The 20,450-nt window shown below is 37.7% G+C and overlaps 3 protein-coding genes across 3 annotated transcripts; 1 reads left to right on the top strand and 2 right to left on the bottom strand.

Annotated features, from left to right (window-relative positions):
* The first annotated feature begins 1,794 nt into the window (after window positions 1–1,794).
* Window positions 1,795–2,930, top strand: LOC110685401. The gene is made up of 3 exons (XM_021861932.1): window positions 1,795–2,238; window positions 2,344–2,466; window positions 2,553–2,930. Exons 1-3 carry the CDS (start codon window positions 1,795–1,797, stop codon window positions 2,928–2,930), a joined length of 945 nt encoding a protein of 314 aa, XP_021717624.1.
* A 1,779-nt stretch (window positions 2,931–4,709) lies between these two features.
* Window positions 4,710–7,741, bottom strand: LOC110685347 (F-box/LRR-repeat protein At1g06630-like). Its single transcript, XM_021861859.1, has 4 exons — window positions 7,184–7,741; window positions 5,694–6,690; window positions 5,441–5,596; window positions 4,710–5,342 (listed from the first exon to the last, which is right to left on the bottom strand). The coding sequence occupies exons 1-4, from the start codon at window positions 7,213–7,215 to the stop codon at window positions 5,001–5,003; spliced, it is 1,527 nt and encodes a 508-aa protein (XP_021717551.1). The 5' UTR covers window positions 7,216–7,741; the 3' UTR covers window positions 4,710–5,000.
* Window positions 7,742–15,404: 7,663 nt separating this feature from the next.
* Window positions 15,405–18,038, bottom strand: LOC110685400. Its single transcript, XM_021861931.1, has one exon. The coding sequence runs from the start codon at window positions 18,036–18,038 to the stop codon at window positions 15,405–15,407; it is 2,634 nt and encodes an 877-aa protein (XP_021717623.1).
* Window positions 18,039–20,450: the final 2,412 nt, after the last annotated feature.

The raw sequence follows: 20,450 nt of genomic DNA, 5'->3' as shown, positions 1-20,450 counted from the left end.
GTGATTATTAATTAATATCTATGTATTGTTATTATTTCAATTTAGAAATTTTTATTATTATTATTAGTATTATTAATAATATTATAATAATAATAATAATAATAATAATAATAATAATAATAATTATTATTATTATTATTATTATTATTGTTACTATAATATACATTGATGGTAGAATTAATGCAGGATGTGCAGGTTATTATTAGTATTAATATAATTAATTAATAGCCAAAAAAAAAAAAAGGTTTTTTGCACCGGTTCACAGTAAGAATAGGTGCCTAAAGTGTTTAATGTTTAAGGCGCGCAGTACTTTAGGCACCGGTTCTGGTCAAAAATCGGTGCCTAAAGTTAGGTTTTTTTGCACCGGTTCTGCAAAAAGGCAGATTTCGCACCGATTTTAAACCGGTGCGAAATGTTTGGGGTTTTAGCACCCCCCAAATCCAGACCGGTTCAAAACCGGTGCTATAGGGGGGGGGGGGTTTGAACCAGTGCGTTTTATGTATTTTCGCCTAGTGTTATTCACTCACATGGAGGGAGAGGTTGAAAGATGATAATGATATCACACCTGAGAAAGATGGGTGGTATCATCTTTTTTTGATACATGTGCCTAAATTTCTAACCAGGAGGGTTATGTATGGTCCAGGTGTGGGATTCTATACTGATACAGAATCTGAGGGGGGACCACATCATTAGGTAGTTATATGTCTGCTGACTCAGTTGCCACATCATCGGATAAGGAAAGGGTATCTGTTGGGGGTGAGTCACAGTCAGCTCAAAGTGATGACATAGGACAGAAAAAGAGTGGATTAAAGGAGGGAGCACATGCTAATGAATGCAGGAACCCTAGATCTGGAAATATAAGCCCACCCATTCCCATTTCTTCCTCCATCCCTGTCTTGAACATAAATGCAACTGCTGCCTCTCAACCCAGCCCTTCTTCAACCCAGAACAAAAAAAAAAGGAAGCTGGTCCTGAAATACACTCAACAACCAGTTGTTTCTCTTGACTCCATTCCAGAAGTAGGTGAAGAGAATCCTGCTATTCACTGTGATGGGGATGAGGATGATGATGTGGTTTTGAGTGATCTTTATTTTGAAGATGAAAGTGATGATGACCTGTTTGCTGCCAATGTTGATGAGGAGATAACTGAAGATGTGAATAGAAGTTTGGTGAGTATTCATACTAGGCAGCAGAACAGTCATAGAGGTGATGACCAAGGTGAAGTACAAGTTGAAGATGATGATGACTTGAATGATAGTCAGGATGAGTTGGATAGTCAAGCTGGTTCAGATGATGAAGAAGTTAGGTACCCTGTTTTTAACCCTGATGTTGACTTCAAGAGTAAGATTAACCTTACTGCTGGGTTGAAATTTGCTTCACATAAGGTGTTTAGAAAGGCATTAAGACACCATGCAATAGAGAATGGATACAGTTACATGCTTTTGCACAACAAGAGTAAGAGGATAACTGTGTACTGTGCTAAAAGGTGTGCATGTAATTTTGTCTTTGGAAAAATTTTTGCATGTCATTGTCCAACTAGAAGGAAGTGTTTGTTTAGGATACATGCTAAGAAATTGAAAGATGAGGAGACTTTTCAAATTAAAAGTCTTATGCTGGAACATAAATGTGGGCATTAGCATGTAAATACACATGTTACTAGTGAGTATCTGGCCTGAGAGGTATTTGGAGGATTGGAGGGATGACCCCACATATAAAATGAGTGCTTTCATGAAGAGAGTGAGAAGAAAATTAGGTGTAGAACTTGGGTATTACAAGTGTTATTATGCAAAAAAAATGGCATTGCAAATGATTCATGGGAATGCAGCAGAGGAGTACAAGAGAGTATGGGATTATGTTGAAGCAATCAGGAGGTACAATCCAGGTAGCACTGCAGTTGTGAAGCTACAAAACATAGACAACCCTCCACCAATTTTCCAGAGGATGTACATTTGCTTGCAACCATGTAAAGAGGGATTCATGGCTAGTTGCAGGCCCATTTTAGGTGTGGATGACTGTCATCTAAATGGACCTTGGCCTGGGATTTTGCTTACTGCTATTGCTAAACATGGTAACAACAATATTTTCCCAGTTGCTTCGGCTGTTGTAGAAACAGAGAGCTCAGAAACCTGGACTTGGTTTCTTGAGTTGCTGGTCAATGACATACGCTCTGTTGCTGCATCAGTGACTTGGGTGCATGAGCATGAAGATCCAGTTACCTTCATGAGTGACAGACAAAAGGTAACTTCAATGCTTTCATGAAATTGAGTGAGGATTGTTCTGTGCCAATTATTAACATTGCACTGTGCCAATAATTGCAGGGCCTGCTTGATGCTTTCAACACAGTTATCCGAAATGCAAAAACAAGGTTTTGTTGCTGACATATTTGGGCAAACTTTAAGCTCGAATTCCCAGGCCAGATATACAAAGAGAGCTTCCGGAAGGTTGCAAGGAGTTCTACTAAGGTGTGTATGTCTTACTAGTTTGTTTCCTCCACTTGAATTTAAAGCTCAAACTTTATACATGTACTTATGATCAGTTTTTTTTCCATTCAGCATCAATTTGACAAACCTATGCAAGAGATTAGGAAGTTGAGTGAGGATGCTTTTCAATATCTTTCTGAGATACCAGTTTGTCACTGGTCTAGACATGGCTTTAGTCATAGGGCAAAGTTAGGGATGCTGCTAAACAACTGCTGTGAAAGTTTCAACAATGTCCTTCGGGAAGCTAGGACAAAGCCAATCTTGTCTTTAATGGAGTGGATCAGAAGATATGTCATGAAGAGAAGTTGTGCTAAGAGAGAAGGCTTGAAAGATTTTGAAGGTTTAATCATGCCATCAGTTGTGAAGGTGATTGAGAGAGGGCAGAAACAGATTTGGAACATGAGAATAATTCAAGCAGATTTGCATGAATTTGAGGTGGATGATGAATAAGAGACATTTGTTGTTAATCTTGAAAACAAGACTTGTGGCTGCTATAGGTGGACTTTGATGGGTATCCCATGTTGGCATGCCTTAGCTTGCATAGCCAAAAGAAGACTCAACTATGAAGATTTTATACACCCAGCCTATCACATTGCCACTTATGCTGCTACATATGCTCCAGCATTTCATGCAATGCCAGGACATAACCAATGGGGTGATTCTGATAGGCCTCAGCCTCAGCCCCTGTTTACAGAGCCATGCCAGGTAGACCCTCTAAAAAGAAAAGGAAGAAAGCACAGGGAGAGGGAACAGGTAAGAATATGAAGAGAGCAAGGAAGCCAAACACATGTGCCAGATGTGGTGGTAAAGAGCACAATGCCAGGAAAAGTTTTAGGCCTCTAAAACCACCACCTGCTGAAAACAAAGGTGGTAGGCCTAGGAAGCAAAAAGGGGTAGCAACCTCAACAGCACAAACATCTACTGCAGCAACCGACCCCTCACAGCAGCCACAATTACAGTCACTGTCTCAAGGTCCACCTCTGTCTCAGGCATCAACACAGCCTTCCCAGCCAACAGGTACTCCAGCTGCATCAAGTCAAGCAAAGGGCAAAGAAAAGGTCCCTGTTGCTAAGCCCAGGAAGCAGAAGACCACCTCAATGAGTAGGATACTGCAGGGATCAACTTCTAAGTCTTAGTTGTGCTAGCTTAAATTAGCTTTCATGTTTTGTATGTCACTTATGTGTATGTGACTTTTATGTTTATGTATGGACATGTTAACAGCATTTTGGAACTTGGGTAGCCTTTTGGAACTTATGTGTTGTATTTTGAATGCTCTGGAATGAATTAAACAAGAATATTGAAGCATTTTAGTTCCAAATATGTGTTCATTTCATTTCTCATTGATAATAATATGGTTCATTACAAATTTCCAACTAAGAACAACCAAATTGGTTCATTACAAATTTCCAACTAAGAACAACATGCCTAAACAACTAATACAACCTTTAACCAAACAGTTTCACAACTAATGTACTAGCCAACACTGATACAATTGCACACAACACTAGCAAGATGAACAACTGATCATTACTAATCACACCATCACCGACCCTGTTTGCAATTGGATGTCTAGGCATTTGCTGAACTTGCTCAATCAGTCTTCTGTTCTCATGCTCCAAACATGTCACTCTTGCCTTTAGGACATTTTGGTCGGTGGCCATCCTGTGTTTCTCAGCCAACAACACATTTATCACATCCTTCTGCCAATTAACCATGTCAGTTACACCTCTTTATTAATTGCGCAACTACAATGAACAACAAACAAAGAAAAATTTCAATTTCCAAAAGTAAACTTGAAATTGATGTGGGATTGCCACCTTACCCTTGTTCGACTCGCGTTAAATGCCTTCAATTGGCCTTCAATTGTAGTTTCTGGGTTAAGAATTGAAGTTTTCTTCTCAAATTAGGGTTAATAAGGGAGGGAAATTGTAGGGGAAAGGGGAAATCGAGGAAGAAGAGGGAAAGGGAAAAAAAGAAAAAACAAAATCATTTAAGAGGTCACGTGACCGGCATGTGGCATTTTATGGCCGGAATATAAAGGTCAACGCCGGAGTTTGATCAAAGGACCCTCCTCACAACTAAAACACCATAAAAGGGCCTTCTGTGCCACTTTTTTTTTTTTAAAGGACCTTCCTTGCAATTTTTCCTAATAATAATAATAATAATAATAATAATAAAAAGAACAATAATAATATAAAAAACATAAATATAAATTAATAAAATTATTTAAATAGTATATCCATTTTAAAAGTTGTTCAAAAAAAATTAAACAAATTACAGGCGGCCCGGTGCCCGGCACGGCACGCCAGGCATGTTGGCCGTGCCGTGCCGTGGGCTGGGGTGTGCTAAATGGTGGCCCGGCACGGCACGACACGGGCCACCACCAGGCACGGCGAGGCACGGCCCGCGGCGGCCCAGCACGGCACGTTGCCCACCTCTACTATCAGTCATGTCTTTATAACTTAGTACAGAACACACGGAGAAACGTACGAGGCACTGCCAAATTGGTTATTCAACCTACTACAGAGTGCCCATACAATAGTCCCCTCTACGGACTTTTATTGAACAAGTCTTTGAGGCTCTTGGTAGCTTCTGTAATGTCTCGTTGAGTGATATCCTTTCAGTCTCTGACTTCCAACATTCCAAAGCTACATCCAATTCCTCCAAAACTAATGAGCTTCTCAGAAAATATTTAACCACTTCCAGTTCCCATTCTGTCAGCTTGTAATCGTGTACTGAGATTCTTTTGAGATTACTCGCCAAACAAGACGGGATTATGGGAGTACAACTCCAAGACTTACACTCTTGCCCAGACATCTCCATATACTGTTCATCGTCCTCACCATCATCAAATACGATTCCCTGAAAATATAAGAGGATAAAGTCGTATATCAACAACATTCACAGGAATAGTTAAAAAGTCACTTTAAATTATCTGGAATAGAAGACATCACACTAACCTCCGGTAAACTAAGTGTTTCTAGAAAAGGCGCACAATTAAGCAGCTCCATCAACAATGTATACCAACTAATAAAGGCAGAACAACCAAGCTTCAAATGACTCAGATTACGAAAGACAGGCAGCTTAAGCTGCTCTGATTCACAAAGATGCAGAGCCTAGATCAAAAAAGAGCAAATCAGTCAACTCTATTGATAAAGTACAGTAGTATTTCTGAAGCACAAACAAAAGGTTGAAGGTGATCAAAGGACAAACCACTACACATGATTCCATCAGAAACAAACGACGAACATTAGACAACCGCCAAAGAAGGTTAAGCGTATCCTCAGGAACACTTTGGTTGATTTCAGCTTCAACAAGAGCATTCAGATCTCCAATGCAGTAGTGAGATGCAGAAACGTCGTCATACATTAGATACTCCACATTAGTAACATCAAGTACAACCTCGGTCCTTAGGTAACTACTACCCAAACTATGAGTACATACAGATAATCTACGAAGTGATGGTGAAGATATAATAATGGGTTTCAAAGGATTCCAGTAACCATCCAGAGTCAAGTGTTCAAGGGATGGACAGCTTGAAACTAGCCTAGTCGCGAAGTCACCATCAGGAATGACGGGTAAAGTGAGATTGAACTCTTTCAAGTTTGGCAAACAGAAAGACAGAGGAACTTCAAGATGAAGATTCACATTGATCTTTAACACCTCGAGTGTTGGACAACCAAAGAGGGCCGAAGGCAGCTTACCGGGTTCCCTAACGCGAGCACGAATGTCAAGTTCTTTAACCCCACGGGTTAATGGAAAACACATCCAAGTATTAAGATGCATAGGGTTTAACTGAGGTAAACAACCTTTTTTACACCTTCCAAATTTGTAAGGGCTTAGATCATCCCTGCCAAAGTGAAGTCTAAAAGTGGTAATGTTGTGAGAGTGACACAGTTGCAATAAGTTATCAACAAATCTCTTGAAATTGGGGAAAGAATCAGGCATACAAGGACGGTCCACACAAAGAGATATAGGTGAGTCGTCAAAATGGAGTCGTGTTACCCAGGTGAAAACACGCCTCCATCGCCTAGACAATACACTGGTAACAACAGCATCCTTAGTAGGAAGGAATGAGAGTATGTCTCCTAGTAGAGCATCAGGTAAACTGCTGATTCTATCTTCTAACAGTATACCATTACCATGAGCAGAATCCCCTTTTTTGAGTCGTTTAATGGGCCTACGCTCCTCCAAGTCTAATAACTTACACCTGAAGGAGGAAAAATATATCAGAAAATAATCAATGGGTTTGAAATTGAAACCAGTGTTACCTAATTCACCAAGAGAACCGAATCTCATGTAGTAACAATATTGTTTTTTGGGTAAATAGGGGAATTTTATATTACGGATTACCAAAACAATGAAAAACAAATTGCAAACAAAGTAGAAACAAAATAACAATCGCAATTGGAACAGTTTGAATTATTTCATAAAATCCAAACTTTAGCAATAAAAAACAAGTCTTTAGAGTCAGATGATCAAGTTTTCGCCTTTACTTCCAAAAACCAACCATTAAATTTTTATTCAAGAGAATTCAATCAAGGCAAGCCCTAAATTAACAATAAACCAAACACAGAAGAAAAAGTAAACCCAGAAAACCCAGATTTAAAATTCGATCAAAATTAAAACCATAACATGATCTCTTTGATACATAGATCATAACTAATAAATAAATAGAATTAAATTAGAAATATAGAACAAACCTACGGACTGGATTGGAGGAGGTAGCACCCATGTCCCTGGATTGGAGATCTTGGCAATTCTGGAATTTGAAATACAGTTTTTGTGGAGGGAATAAATAAGGAAGGATAAGGAGGGAGAGACTAAGAGAGGGACGATGTTTGCATCAGGATCAAAATTATAGTCGCAGTCCTTGCCTCCTTGCATATCAATTTCTTCTTTTTTCTGGATTTTTTTTTTTTTTGAAAGAATCTTTTTTCTGGATTATGTACTACGTATTTTTTTTTTTTTTTCTTTCTTTTTTGTTAATCCGTGTATTTTTTTTTCTTTTTTTTCCCCTTACTTAGTGCTTTGTTTTCCAGTAAAATCATGCTTGAGTTTTTATTTTTAAAAATATTAAAACGTGTGACCGTGCTAAATTGTTAATAATGTGATTTATATGGGTTACAAGTTTACAACGTTTCTCAATGGGTAGTTTCAATCACTTATATCACTTATGTCTAATATAAATGGTTAAAATGGACAGAACATATCATAAACACAAATTTTAAATCTGCAAATAATATCAAAATAAATGAAACAATATAAGTTAAGCATAAAAGGAGAACCTCACTTTTCACATTTTCACCGTTAAGGACCTTTCACTTTTTTTTTCACAATTAAGGACCTAACTTTTACTTTCCGGTGATAATTAACATCAATTAACTCAAGGTGAGTTAGACCTTGGTTAACTGACATAAACACATTATTACTTAGCTAACATGGCATGGGAAAGGGTGCTATTTTCTCTTATTGAACTTGATTCCCTATTCTAGAAGCGTTCTCCAGTTTGGCTAAGGAAGACGAAGGCAATTCTTCATAATTTCAACCCGATTCTCAGTAATATTGCAAGGTGCTTTCGTTTCTTATGTATTCGAGTTGTTTTCTTGAGAAAATTGTAATTTTTTTTTTTTTTTTTTTTGGCGGGTTTAGTTAGGGTTTAGGGTTTTGATGATATTGATTATCAACTGCGCTTTTTTGATAATTTGTTTTTGTTGTTCATGAAAATATTGGTTTTGTATGTATGGTGTTATTCGAATTGTTTTTTGTGAATTGGAAGGGAATGACGAACACAGACCCTAGGTTTTAATGGTTACTCTAATTTTTATTAATATGAGAAATTCTTCCAAAACCCAGATTTAAAATTCAATCAAAACCAAACAAACCCATAACATAAAATCCAAACTTTAATTATTCAAGGCAAGCCTTAAATTAGATGGAAGACTTTTGAATGGCTACAACAAAATGGTAGCCACTGCAATTGATGAAATCTCAGCCGTTCATTTGTATCTGATTAATTATGGCCCTTCGATCAGATGACTTTGTAATTTTACCAAAAAAAAAAAAAAAAAAAAACAAAAAACAACAAAAAAAAATTAACCAAGAAAAATTAAGAAATCCCCCCACGTTTGTTTTCAGTTCCTTCTCCTTTAATTTTTTTTTTTTTGGGAAAAAAGAAAACCCTAAATTCAACCTAAGGAAGAGAAGAAGGGATCAAAACTCGATTTCATATAATTAGATGAACATAACAATCAATTGAAGAAGGATTTGCAAAGGAGAAGGGGTGAAAGAGAGAGAGAAAAGAATAGCAGACTACGAAGTACGGTACATCAGAAGAGAAGGAAACTGAAAAAAATTGGGGGGATTTTTTTTTTTTTTTGGTCAAAGTTTTTTTTTTTTTTTTTTTTTTTTTATTTATAAAACTACCAAGTCATCTCAACGAACAGCCTGATTGCCAAATACAAATTAACGGCTGTGATTTTATTTAGTATAGTGGCGACCATTTTATTTAGCCGTTGTACGTAAAACTGTCCTAAATTAACAATAAACCAAACATAATAGAGTACATGAATTCAAAAAATAACCTCAAAATTCTTCGAAAACCCAGATTCAAAAGTCAATCAAATTAAACAAACCCATAACATAATCTTTTTGATAAACAAATTACTACATACACAGATCATAACTAATAAATAAATTTAAATTAGAAATATAGTAAGTAAAGTTGTCACACCTAAGGACTGGATTGGAGGACGCACCACCCATGCTATGTTCCTGGATTGTCCATCTTGGTTGCCTACATTCCTACAATAAGTTTACAAATCTTCCTAATACATTTGAAGTAGAATTCATTAAATAGTGACGATTTGATGACAATTCACCCATATAATACAATCTAACGATTTGATGCATCAATGGAGCAAAAAAAAAAAAAGAAGAAAATAAGCAGAAATATATCGTGTATTTTGTCAATGTCAACCTTGTATTTCTCTGGTTCTCTCCATCATATTACTCAAATGTCGGGTAAGCATACCCCATAATATCATATTGCATTCACCAAAATACCAAACTCAATTTTTTATGAGAAGATAATAACCAAGGTTCAACTAATAAATTAATACTCCCCCGTCCCATAATATTTTTCTTATTTGTGTACTTTCCAAAAAAATTCAATTACAAATGTAAAATAAAAATTGCAAATCATACATTTTTCAAATTCCTTAATTCTTGTGAAAATTTCACAATGGAAAATACATTATGGGACGGAATGAGTAGTTGATAATTCGAATATCAAATAAAGATGATAAGTCGAGTATACACGACAAAGCGGTGGCAAGATGTTTGCTACATAGTTAATGGCAATTGAGTTTTATAGGCCCCACCTACCAATTATTCCAAACTAAACTTCGACGGCTCGTTTCAATATAATTCAGCAGCAGCGAGTATCATCATTCGAGACAGCATCGGCAATCTTCAATGCGCATGCACGTTCAACCTCGGCAACACTAAAGCTTTCATAACTGAAGCATTTTCTCTCCACAGGGGCATCCTGCTTGCGATGGAACAAGGCATAAAAAACATCCATATATTGAAGGCGACAATGTCATGGTTATTAACTCAGTTAAAGGTTTATAGGCGGCCCTGTGGCAGATTGATCATATCATTGCAGACATGCGTCTTATTCTCAACAACTTCGACAGTTGGAGCATTCGACACGTATATCGTGAAGCAAATCGAGCAACTGACTGAATAGCTAATATTGGTCTTTTAGTTAGTGATAGTATGGACATTATACCTTGCAATAACTCTAGTTTATTTCCTATTCTTGTATCCGACGCATTAGGAGTTCCCCTCATGAGGAGGGTCTCCTAATGTTCTTTCTTTTTTCTTACCTTTTCAAAAAAAAAAAAAAAAAAAAAAAAAAAGAGTTTTGTGGGTGGTAGGCGTGTCGCGTACCTATAAAAAATAACCTAACAGACCAATACTAATGTAGACTGGCAAGTAAGGGTCGGATCCCAAGAGACTAAGGTTCAAAAATAATTAAATAGACTCGAATTTCTACTAAGCAAGAATCAATTATAATCAATTATCTAAGGAACTAAGTATGAGAAGAATTCGAAAATAAACTAAATGAGATGATTAAATCAAGTACTTAAAACATCCAAGATCTAGTTTCACCACAATTATTATCGATGCAATTGTAATTCTACCCTTAACATACGATTTCAATCGAACGGGGAAAAGTAAACCCTAATTAATACCAAGGATCTCTTTCGAGTATCAATTAGTAGAATAAACTAAATTGGAAGCCACAAATTGGAAGCGGTTATTGAATTCCGCTTCCAAAAACCAATTTTAAAAAAATTAAAAAAAAAAATACAAATGGGAAGCGGTTATGGGTGAACCGCTCCCAAATATTATAATTAGAAGCGATTTGAACATGAACCGCTCCCCATTTGCCAAATAAAATCGGGCTACTAATAATAAATTCATGCCTTAATCTTCTGTGTCCTCATTCCCCTAATTTCTCACGCCTTTCATCTCTCTCCATCCCCTTATCTCTGCTCTCTGCTCTCTCCTCTCTCTCCATCTCCTTCTCCTCTCTCCATCTCCTTTGGCCACGACAACCACCGACAACCACTGCACCCAATCAACACAGCAACACCGAGCAACATCACCGGGCACCAGCGAGCAACAACCACCGAGCAACAGCGAGCAACTCACCGAGCAACCCACCGAGCAACCCACCGAGCAACCCACCGAGCAACAACGCCACGCCAACAACAACAACACCGCACAACGCAATTTCAGTAAGAATTCAGATCTAGTTTAATTCTTTTTTCAAAATTTATCTTGATCAAATTTTATGTTTGATTGCCTTGAATCGGTTCAATTTATGGTTTATTTGCAATTTTTGAGTTGAAATTTGGTTAGGGTTCGTAAATTAGTTGATGGGTTAATGAATTTGTTTCAATTCTGCTTCAATTTTTTTGCATAATGAGTAAATTTGTTGAGATTTGTTTCAATTCTATGTCAGATGCGTAGGTGGCATTAGATGGGTGGTGGCTTCAGATGCGTGGTGGTGGCTGAATTGCAGATGCGTGGTGGTGGAAATACGTAGTATATATTTTCATACTTATGTAATTTTTTTTCTGAATTATAAATGTAATTTTTTGGACGAATTATAAATGTAATATTACAACTAATTAATGGAAATACGTAACGTAGTATATATTTTCATACTTATGTTTTATATTTATTTTTTTTTTTTATCAATTTTCCTTCGTTCTATTAGCCTGGACGCCCTGTTCGTTGGGTTGAAGAAAGGTTTTGGTGAAATTTTTTTTTTTTTTTAGAGCTATAATGGGAAGCGGTTCAGGCATCAAACCACTTCCCATTCCCTCAAATTGGAAGCGGTTTGAACCGCTTCCCATTTAAAGTTGCTATGGGAAGCCCCCCAAACCGAAGCGGTTCAAAACCGCTTCCAATTAGGGGGTTTGAACCGCTTCCAATTTAGTTTATTCTACTAGTGATGGCTTCCCTAACATACAATCAATCCTATTCTCATGGTATCTTGCATATTAAAGACATTAAACACATTACTCTGACTTCCCAATTATCAAACATAACTACTCTCGTGATATGAATCAAACCCTAAATTAATTTACTCAAATCCGTTTATACCCAACTCTCGCTGTGATAAAAACAATGGAATAATCGCAATACTATAGTTACGTCTAACCTAGCATTGGCATAATCACAATCAATTTAGCAATTCAATTGTTAAAGTCATTAAAGAATTTAAAGATTTAATTCATGCATCAATAATAATAGGGCTACACTAGACCTTGAATTAAAGAATCTACTCACACATGATTAAAGAAACAAAAACAATAATAAATAATGAAAACATAATTAAATAACAAAGGATGAATAATAAATACCAAATCTTGAATAGAATTGAAAGTAGAAAGCTTGAATCTTGAATCTTGAATTACAAAAATTTAGAAAAATAATGGGGAACTCGTTCTTAATAATAGGAATTGAAAAATAATATAAACTTAATGATTCCCCCAGAAAACAAGGCTAAAAAGTATTTATATAAACCTAAAAAGATAAGAAAATCAGCCAAGCCTTGGCGCACAAGAATCCCAGGAGGCACGGACGTGCCTCTCCATAGGCACGGACGTGCCTCTGTACGTAGCATAATTGTTGCAGCTTCTGTCTTCCAGGCACGGACGTGCCTGATGCTGGGCACGGACGTGCCTAGGGTCGAAATAAAGGGTGCTGCATATGGCTTGGAGGCACGGACGTGCCTCAGAGTAGGCACGGCCGTGCCTAGCTCTAAAATTCCCTATTTTGCCTTTTCTTCAATCATCAAGCTTCATGGGCCTTGGCTTAACTTCATGGCTTCGTAATGGATCCAAATTAGCTTCATTATTCCTGAAAAACATCAAAAACGACAAAACTACCCATAAAAGCATTGGATTATCAAAACTAAACCAAAATACGCCAAAACAGACTCAAAAACTCAACTAAACTAACAAAACTAACTAAAAATAAGCCAAATAAAATACACAAAACACGACATATCAAACTCCCCCAAGCTAAACTAATGCTTGTCCTCAAGCATTTAACCATGAATCACAAGGGAGGAGAATGACAACTCCTCAAACAATCACAATGTGCCATCAAGTTCAAAACCACGATAAAAAAAAACGAAATCAAGAGTCAACATGCATAAAAACCACCATTCATCTCATATACTTGGACTTGACAACCAATCTTACCACACATCTCCCCATACCTACTCACACAAACATGAATAGTTCTCACTTTAGTTGTGAAAAATAAAAATAATAACGCTCATGTGTTTTCGGGGTGAAAAATGAAGCCACTCAACCTAAGCATAGCATGCATATCAACTTCACACAACCGACCTCTTTAGGCTTGCAATGTGACTTTCTCCACTTTTAGTGATTGATGCAAACACGAAAATCATGAAATCCATATTAGGTAAGCTCGGTAAATAAGGGTTAGACGACGTATTTTGGGAATGTGGTGCTCAAAATAAAATAAATCCTAATCCCACTACACATTCAAATGTCGGGTTCAATCCAACCTTATTTCCTCCAACTCCATACAATTATAAACATAGCCCTTTATTCTTTCCTTCCCCTTTTTTTTTTCACACAAAGAGGAAGGGATTAAATAAAAATAAAATGGAAGACTTCTCGATTTTTTTCAAAGGGCCTTTAAGACCATATTTCTTTTCTTCCTTTTTTTTTTTCCTTTTTCTTTTCTCATAATCTCCCTTCTTTTCTCTTTGTTTTCTTTTTTTTTTTTTGTTTTTTTTTTAACCAACATCATTCACACTCATAGGGCTTAACAAATGTAAAACACCTTCAAAATAAACCTAGAAAAATAGCTCTAAAGCTTTAAATGTAGGGTATCAAGAAGGGGTTAATATGGCTCAAATTGGTTCAACCTACGGGTGAATGTAAAATAAAAATAAATAAAAAAAAAAGAAAAAACATGAAGGCCTAAAATGTGGAGGCTCTAATTTCTACAAGGAAATTTCAATCATCTTTTCGCGACATGCATCATAAAGTCTCAAATAGTCAAAAAGCAAGACCAAGAATTCGATTATATGAAGGACAATCTAATCACACAAGAAGAAACATGACTGAGGTAGAGTGAAATCAGTCAAATAAGGCTCAAGACTCTCACCGGGTACACAAACTATTCACATAAGTAGAGCGGGGAGACCATCCTGGCCACAACCCAGCTCAAATCCAAGCACATCAATGAATGGGTTTTCAAAAACTCTTTTTTTTTTTTCTTTTTTTTTTTTCTTTTTTTTTTTTTTTTTTTTTTTTTTTTGTTCAAAAAGCACACATATGTGATTATAATCATAGAAGCATAGTCATGCAATGGCATATTATTCGACACTAGAAAGAAATAAACTACCCAAAAACTGAAATAAATCTAATATATACAAGGTGAAAAGCAAATCCTCCCCCAAGCTAAATCATACATTGTCCTCAATGTATGCATATAACAGTGTTAAATGAACAAGGGGAAGGGGAAACAACCTACTGATCAAGAGGGGTGGGGGGAAAGCCATACCTCGGGTCGGTGCTAGGACCGCCCTGAAAGTGCTGTCGCATCATGCCCCCGATGTCATAGAACTCGGCCTGGAAGGCGGCGAGCTGATCTCGCAGGTCTCCAAAAGTCGTCGCCATGCTATCATGGGACATCGATAGGTTCGTGACCGCCCTCTGCGTGTCACTAACATCCCTCCTCAAGTCACCCATGCTTAGCACGACATGATGGACGTGCCTTATTATTGGGGAGGCACGAAATTGCACTCCTTGACTCTCTGCCTCAGAGGCACGGACGTGCCTCTGCAGATTTTATTATTATTATTATTATTATTATTATTATTATTATTATTATTATTATTATTATTATTATTATTATTATTATTATTATTATTATTATTTATTATTATTATTATTATTATTATTATTATTATTATTTTTTTTTTTTTTGAAAATAAATAAAAAAAATACGGAAAACCTAAGGCACGGACGTGCCTCTCTAAAAATTTAACTCCCAAACTTTTTGCCTCAGATGCCTCTGCAGAAATTGATTTTTCTCCTTTTTCCTTCCTTTTGGCGCTTTTCCTCCTTGTTTCTTCTTCTTTTTGCTTACTTTTCACCTATATAAAAAGGACCACAAACAAATCAAAAACTAGACACAAGAATCAAATCAAAAAAAAAAAAAAAAAAAAAAAATCAAGAAAAAAAATAATGAAAATAATGAAGAAAAATTAACGAAATAAGAGTAAAAACTCGAGAATGGGTTGCCTCCCATTTAGCGCTTGTTTAAAAGGTCTTTAGCTCGACCTCCCTTGTTGGCTCAACCGGGATCATTACACGGAGAAGGAGGACCGCGATGTTGTTCATGAATTCCTCCAAGCGACTCCTTCATCGGCTTATTCACTTGCCTTATAACCGAATTCACCTTCACATAGCCAAACATGCCATCGGGTGGAACTTTATCCTTCCCTTTCACGAAATTCCTGTCAAACACACACCTATCAAACGGGGGGTTAGTAGCATCGATTCTCAAACAGGTACCACAATCGAACATAGAGTTATGCCCATCAAGCACGGCTTTTGATAACCGTTGCGAGGAGGGCATCGGTTCATCATTGGCCGGTGGAGCTACATATTTGGAGCCTTGAACATCCTTGCTCTTTACGTCCTTTCTAGGCTCCTTGATGCACACCTTCTCAACAATTTGCTTCGGGAATAGTTCATCTCTTCTCAGGAAGATAGCATTGCATTGTTCTTTCTGAACCTTCGCTTGATCTTGAAGAGTCGATAGACGGTTCACCTGTTGCGAAAGTTGGCTTATCTGATAAATAGTGTCTCCCGTAGAGGGAGCACCCTTGACATTCAAAAGTGAGTATTCCAACTTTTCATCACCTACTTCAAAAGTGATCTTACCTTTCTTCATGTCTATGATTGCACCTGCAGTAGCTAGGAAAGGTCTACCAAGTATGATCGGAGCATTCACATCTTCTTCCATCTCCATCACAACAAAATCACATGGAATGAAAAACTTACCTACTCTGAGGGGTACATCCTCAAGTACACCCAAAGGAAACTTCACTGACCTGTCTGCAAGTTGTAGAGATATTCGTGTGGGTTTAAGCTCACCCAGCTGTAGCTTCTTGCATATGGACAGCGGCATAAGACTCACACTTGCACCTAGATCACATAGTGCCCTATTGATCTCAATATCTCCGAGCTTCACTGGAATTGAATAGCTACCTGGATCTCCTAATTTCTTAGGGAGAGTGTTCTGCAAAATAGCACTACACTCTGCATTCAAAGCAACAGTAGTATTCTCTTCTAATTTCCTCTTGTTAGATAACATATCTTTTAGAAATTTTGCATAAGAAGGTATCTCAGATATGGCATCTAGGAATGGAATATTAATATGAAGCTTTTTAAGAGTATCGAGGAACTTACTGAACTTTTTCTCAAGTTTAGCTTGTGCTAACCTTTGAGGAAAAGGAATCTTGGGCACATATGGAGCAAGTGGCTTTAGTGGTGTTTCCTTTGATGCCTCCTCAACCCTAGCATCTTCTACTTCCTTCTCACTTGCCTCTGCTTCTTCATTAACCTCCCTTGATGGCTCCATGGTAGGAAGATCGTCCAACTGCCTTCCACTCCTCAGGGCTACAAAATTCATTTGGGCTCTTTGAGGTTGTTCTGTCTGGCCCGGGAAGGTTCCTGGAGTCTTTAAAGCTTGGTTAAATTGGTTGGCCAATTGGCTTATTTGATTCTCCATAAGTTTACTCTGGGCCTGTAACTGTTGGATAGAGCTATTTTGATGTTGGATGGCACTGTTTGTTGCGGTTATGAAGCTCTCTAAGGTCACCTCTAGGCTTGATTTCTGAGGTTGTGGTTGCATAGGTTGTTGGGCATTGGGTGGTTTCTGTTGGAAGCCTGGTGGTGGTTGGTTGTAGGTATTGGGTTGAGGTGGTGGTGGAGGGTTTTGTTGCGCTTGGGAGTTTTTGTAGGAAAAGTTGGGATGGTGTTTCCATCCTTCATTGTAGGTGTTGGAATAAGGGTCATAAGGCCTCTTTGGGTTAGAGGAGTAGAAAGCATTGGCTTGCTCGATTGACATCTCTTCCGCATTCTGCGAAATCTGTGGGCAATCTGGAGCAACATGACCCTGCACATGACATAACTGACATAACTCCTGTGGGGTGTTAGAAGTTCCTGCTTGGAACTTATCAAACCTGCTTGTTAGTGCCTGCACAGAACTAGTTAGCATAGTTAAAGCATCAACATCAAGTTTACCTCCCTTTTTCACAGTGTTTCGGCCTCCAGGATGATAGTTATCATTGGCAGCCATCTTCTCTATGAGCTCCCTAGTTTCAGTGGGGTTCTTTGTCAAGAGAGAACCTCCTGACGCAGCATTTATGTAAATACGGAACTCGTGAGTCATGCCATTGTAAAAGGTCTGCATCAAAATCCAATCTGGAATGCCATGGTGAGGGCATTGTCTCTGCAATCTTTTAAATCTCCTCCAAGCCTCATAGAGAGACTCATCATCTGACTGCCTAAAAGTTTGTAGCTCATTCCTCAATCTTGCAGTCTTCTCATTCCCTAAAAACTTCACTAGGAAGGCTTTCACTAACTTGTCCCATGTATCGAACGAGCCAGTGCCTTCATCTCTTAACCACTCCTTTGCCCTGTCTCGAAGTGAGAAGGGGAAAAGGCGTAGTCTGATTGCATCATCTGTAACACCGTTCAACTTCATAGTATCACATTTCTCCAAAAAGCTATCTATATGACTTACGGGGCAATCATGTGGTAGCCCTGCGAATGAATCATTGGAGATGAACTGTATGAACTGTGGCTTGAGCTCGAAGTGCTGAGCCGTGACTGGTGGTCTTATGATGCTTGAAAGGACTCCGGTAGTCGTATCAAGAATACCGTACTCCAAGAGGGATTTCGTTGGTTGGTCTACCATGTTTCTCCTGCGTCTGTTCCTTGTTCTCCTTCTTCTTATAGTTGCCTCGATCTTAGAATCAAATGGTTCAAGATCTTCTGAACCTGAGCTACGTGTGGGCATGCATAAGAAAAACTAGAGAAAGGCATCAAAAACACAAGGTAAAATAGCCGAAGCAACGAAATAAACTTAGTAAAGATGAATCACAAATAATTCTAATGAAACCGTTAGTCCCCGGCAACGGCGCCAAAATTGGTAGGCGTGTCGCGTACCTATCAAAAATAACCTAACAGACCAATACTAATGTAGACTGGCAAGTAAGGGTCGGATCCCAAGAGACTAAGGTTCAAAAATAATTAAATAGACTCGAATTTCTACTAAGCAAGAATCAATTATAATCAATTATCTAAGGAACTAAGTATGAGAAGAATTCGAAAATAAACTAAATGAGATGATTAAATCAAGTACTTAAAACATCCAAGATCTAGTTTCACCACAATTATTATCGATGCAATTGTAATTCTACCCTTAACATACGATTTCAATCGAACGGGGAAAAGTAAACCCTAATTAATACCAAGGATCTCTCTCGAGTATCAATGGCTTCCCTAACATACAATTCAATCCTATTCTCATGGTATCTTGCATATTAAAGACATTAAACACATTACTCTGACTTCCCAATTATCAAACATAACTACTCTCGTGATATGAATCAAACCCTAAATTAATTTACTCAAATCCGTTTATACCCAACTCTCGCTGTGATAAAAACAATGGAATAATCGCAATACTATAGTTACGTCTAACCTAGCATTGGCATAATCACAATCAATTTAGCAATTCAATTGTTAAAGTCATTAAAGAATTTAAAGATTTATTTCATGCATCAATAATAATAGGGCTGCACTAGACCTTGAATTAAAGAATCTACTCACACATGATTAAAGAAACAAAAACAATAATAAATAATGAAAACATAATTAAATAACAAAGGATGAATAATAAATACCAAATCTTGAATAGAATTGAAAGTAGAAAGCTTGAATCTTGAATCTTGAATTACAAAAATTTAGAAAAATAATGGGGAACTCGTTCTTAATAATAGGAATTGAAAAATAATATAAACTTAATGATTCCCCCAGAAAACAAGGCTAAAAAGTATTTATATAAACCTAAAAAGATAAGAAAATCGGCCAAGCCTTGGCGCACAAGAATCCCAGGAGGCACGGACGTGCCTCTCCATAGGCACGGACGTGCCTCTGTACGTAGCATAATTGTTGCAGCTTCTGTCTTCCAGGCACGGACGTGCCTGATGCTGGGCACGGACGTGCCTGGCTGCTCTGATGGGCACGGACGTGCCCTCCTGCTAGGCATGGACGTGCCTAGGGTCGAAACAAAGGGTGCTGCATATGGCTTGGAGGCACGGACGTGCCTAAGAGTAGGCACGGCCGTGCCTAGCTCTAAAATTCCCTATTTTGCCTTTTCTTCAATCATCAAGCTTCATGGGCCTTGGCTTAACTTCATGGCTTCGTAATGGATCCAAATTAGCTTCATTATTCCTGAAAAACATCAAAAACGACAAAACTACCCATAAAAGCATCGAATTATCAAAACTAAACCAAAATACGCCAAAACGGACTCAAAAACTCAACTAAACTAACAAAACTAACTAAAAATAAGCCAAATAACATACACAAAACACGACATATCAGTGGGATATGTAAGAGTATTCAAGATTTAAGAGGGCACGGGGTTGGTTCATAGATCGAGGGGAAAGAGAATTGAAGGGGGCAAGGGAGTATTGAGAATTAAAGATGAAAAAAGAGGAGAGTGATTTAGGCTTCGTTTGTTTTTGCTAGAATATGATTTTCCTTCATTTTTCCTTTTCCTTTGTTTGTTTTGTTAAAGGGTGGAAAACAATTTTTCCATAGGTGGAAAGTTACTTTTTAATGAAGGAAAACCATTTTCCGTTTGTAAAGAAAGTATGCCACATTTTCCTCTTTATTCATCACTTCTCTATTTTCTCTCCTCTATCCTTCCCCTCCCTTCTAATCCCCTAAATTACTAACCTATCCCCAAATATATTACTAAGAGCCTGTTCTCTTCAGCTTAATTTCAGTTCAGCTCCAATCAGTTTAGTTCACTTCAGTTCCTAATTTCCTTCTCTCATAAAATATTCATTTCAGCTCTATTCAGTTCAGTTCTGTTCAGCTCCAAACAATTCAGTTTAGTTTAGTTCAGTTAAGTTCAGCTCAGTTCAATAAATCAGAACAGGCCCTAACTCATACCCAAAAGCAGCCCTTTCCCCTCACTTATTCCCGGGCAGCCCCTCCCCTTCCCCGTTAACCCGCCCCACTTCCCTCGAACCTCATCAAAATTAGCGGCAAGATGCGGTTGAGAAGGTGGTATTTATGGTGGTGTTGGGTGGTC

The sequence above is a fragment of the Chenopodium quinoa genome, unplaced genomic scaffold (genome assembly GCF_001683475.1).
Source record: "Chenopodium quinoa cultivar QQ74 unplaced genomic scaffold, ASM168347v1, whole genome shotgun sequence".
Lineage (NCBI taxonomy): Eukaryota > Viridiplantae > Streptophyta > Magnoliopsida > Caryophyllales > Amaranthaceae > Chenopodium > Chenopodium quinoa.
This window is presented reverse-complemented; position numbering and strand designations above follow the sequence as displayed.

What these genes read in the sequence shown, in the direction of transcription:
- LOC110685400 (XM_021861931.1), bottom strand. Translation starts at nt 18,038, where the DNA reads ATGGTAGACCAACCAACGAAATCCCTCTTGGAGTACGGTATTCTTGAT.
- LOC110685401 (XM_021861932.1), top strand. Translation starts at nt 1,795, where the DNA reads ATGGCATTGCAAATGATTCATGGGAATGCAGCAGAGGAGTACAAGAGA. An exon ending in TCATGAGTGACAGACAAAAG is followed by an intron (nt 2,239 to 2,343) that starts GTAACTTCAATG and finishes CTTTCAACACAG; the next exon opens with TTATCCGAAATGCAAAAACA. An exon ending in AAGGAGTTCTACTAAGGTGT is followed by an intron (nt 2,467 to 2,552) that starts GTATGTCTTACT and finishes TTTTCCATTCAG; the next exon opens with CATCAATTTGACAAACCTAT.
- LOC110685347 (XM_021861859.1), bottom strand. Translation starts at nt 7,215, where the DNA reads ATGGGTGCTACCTCCTCCAATCCAGTCCGTAG. An exon ending in TCCTCCAATCCAGTCCGTAG is followed by an intron (nt 6,691 to 7,183) that starts GTTTGTTCTATA and finishes TTCCTCCTTCAG; the next exon opens with GTGTAAGTTATTAGACTTGG. An exon ending in TGATGGAATCATGTGTAGTG is followed by an intron (nt 5,597 to 5,693) that starts GTTTGTCCTTTG and finishes TTTTTGATCTAG; the next exon opens with GCTCTGCATCTTTGTGAATC.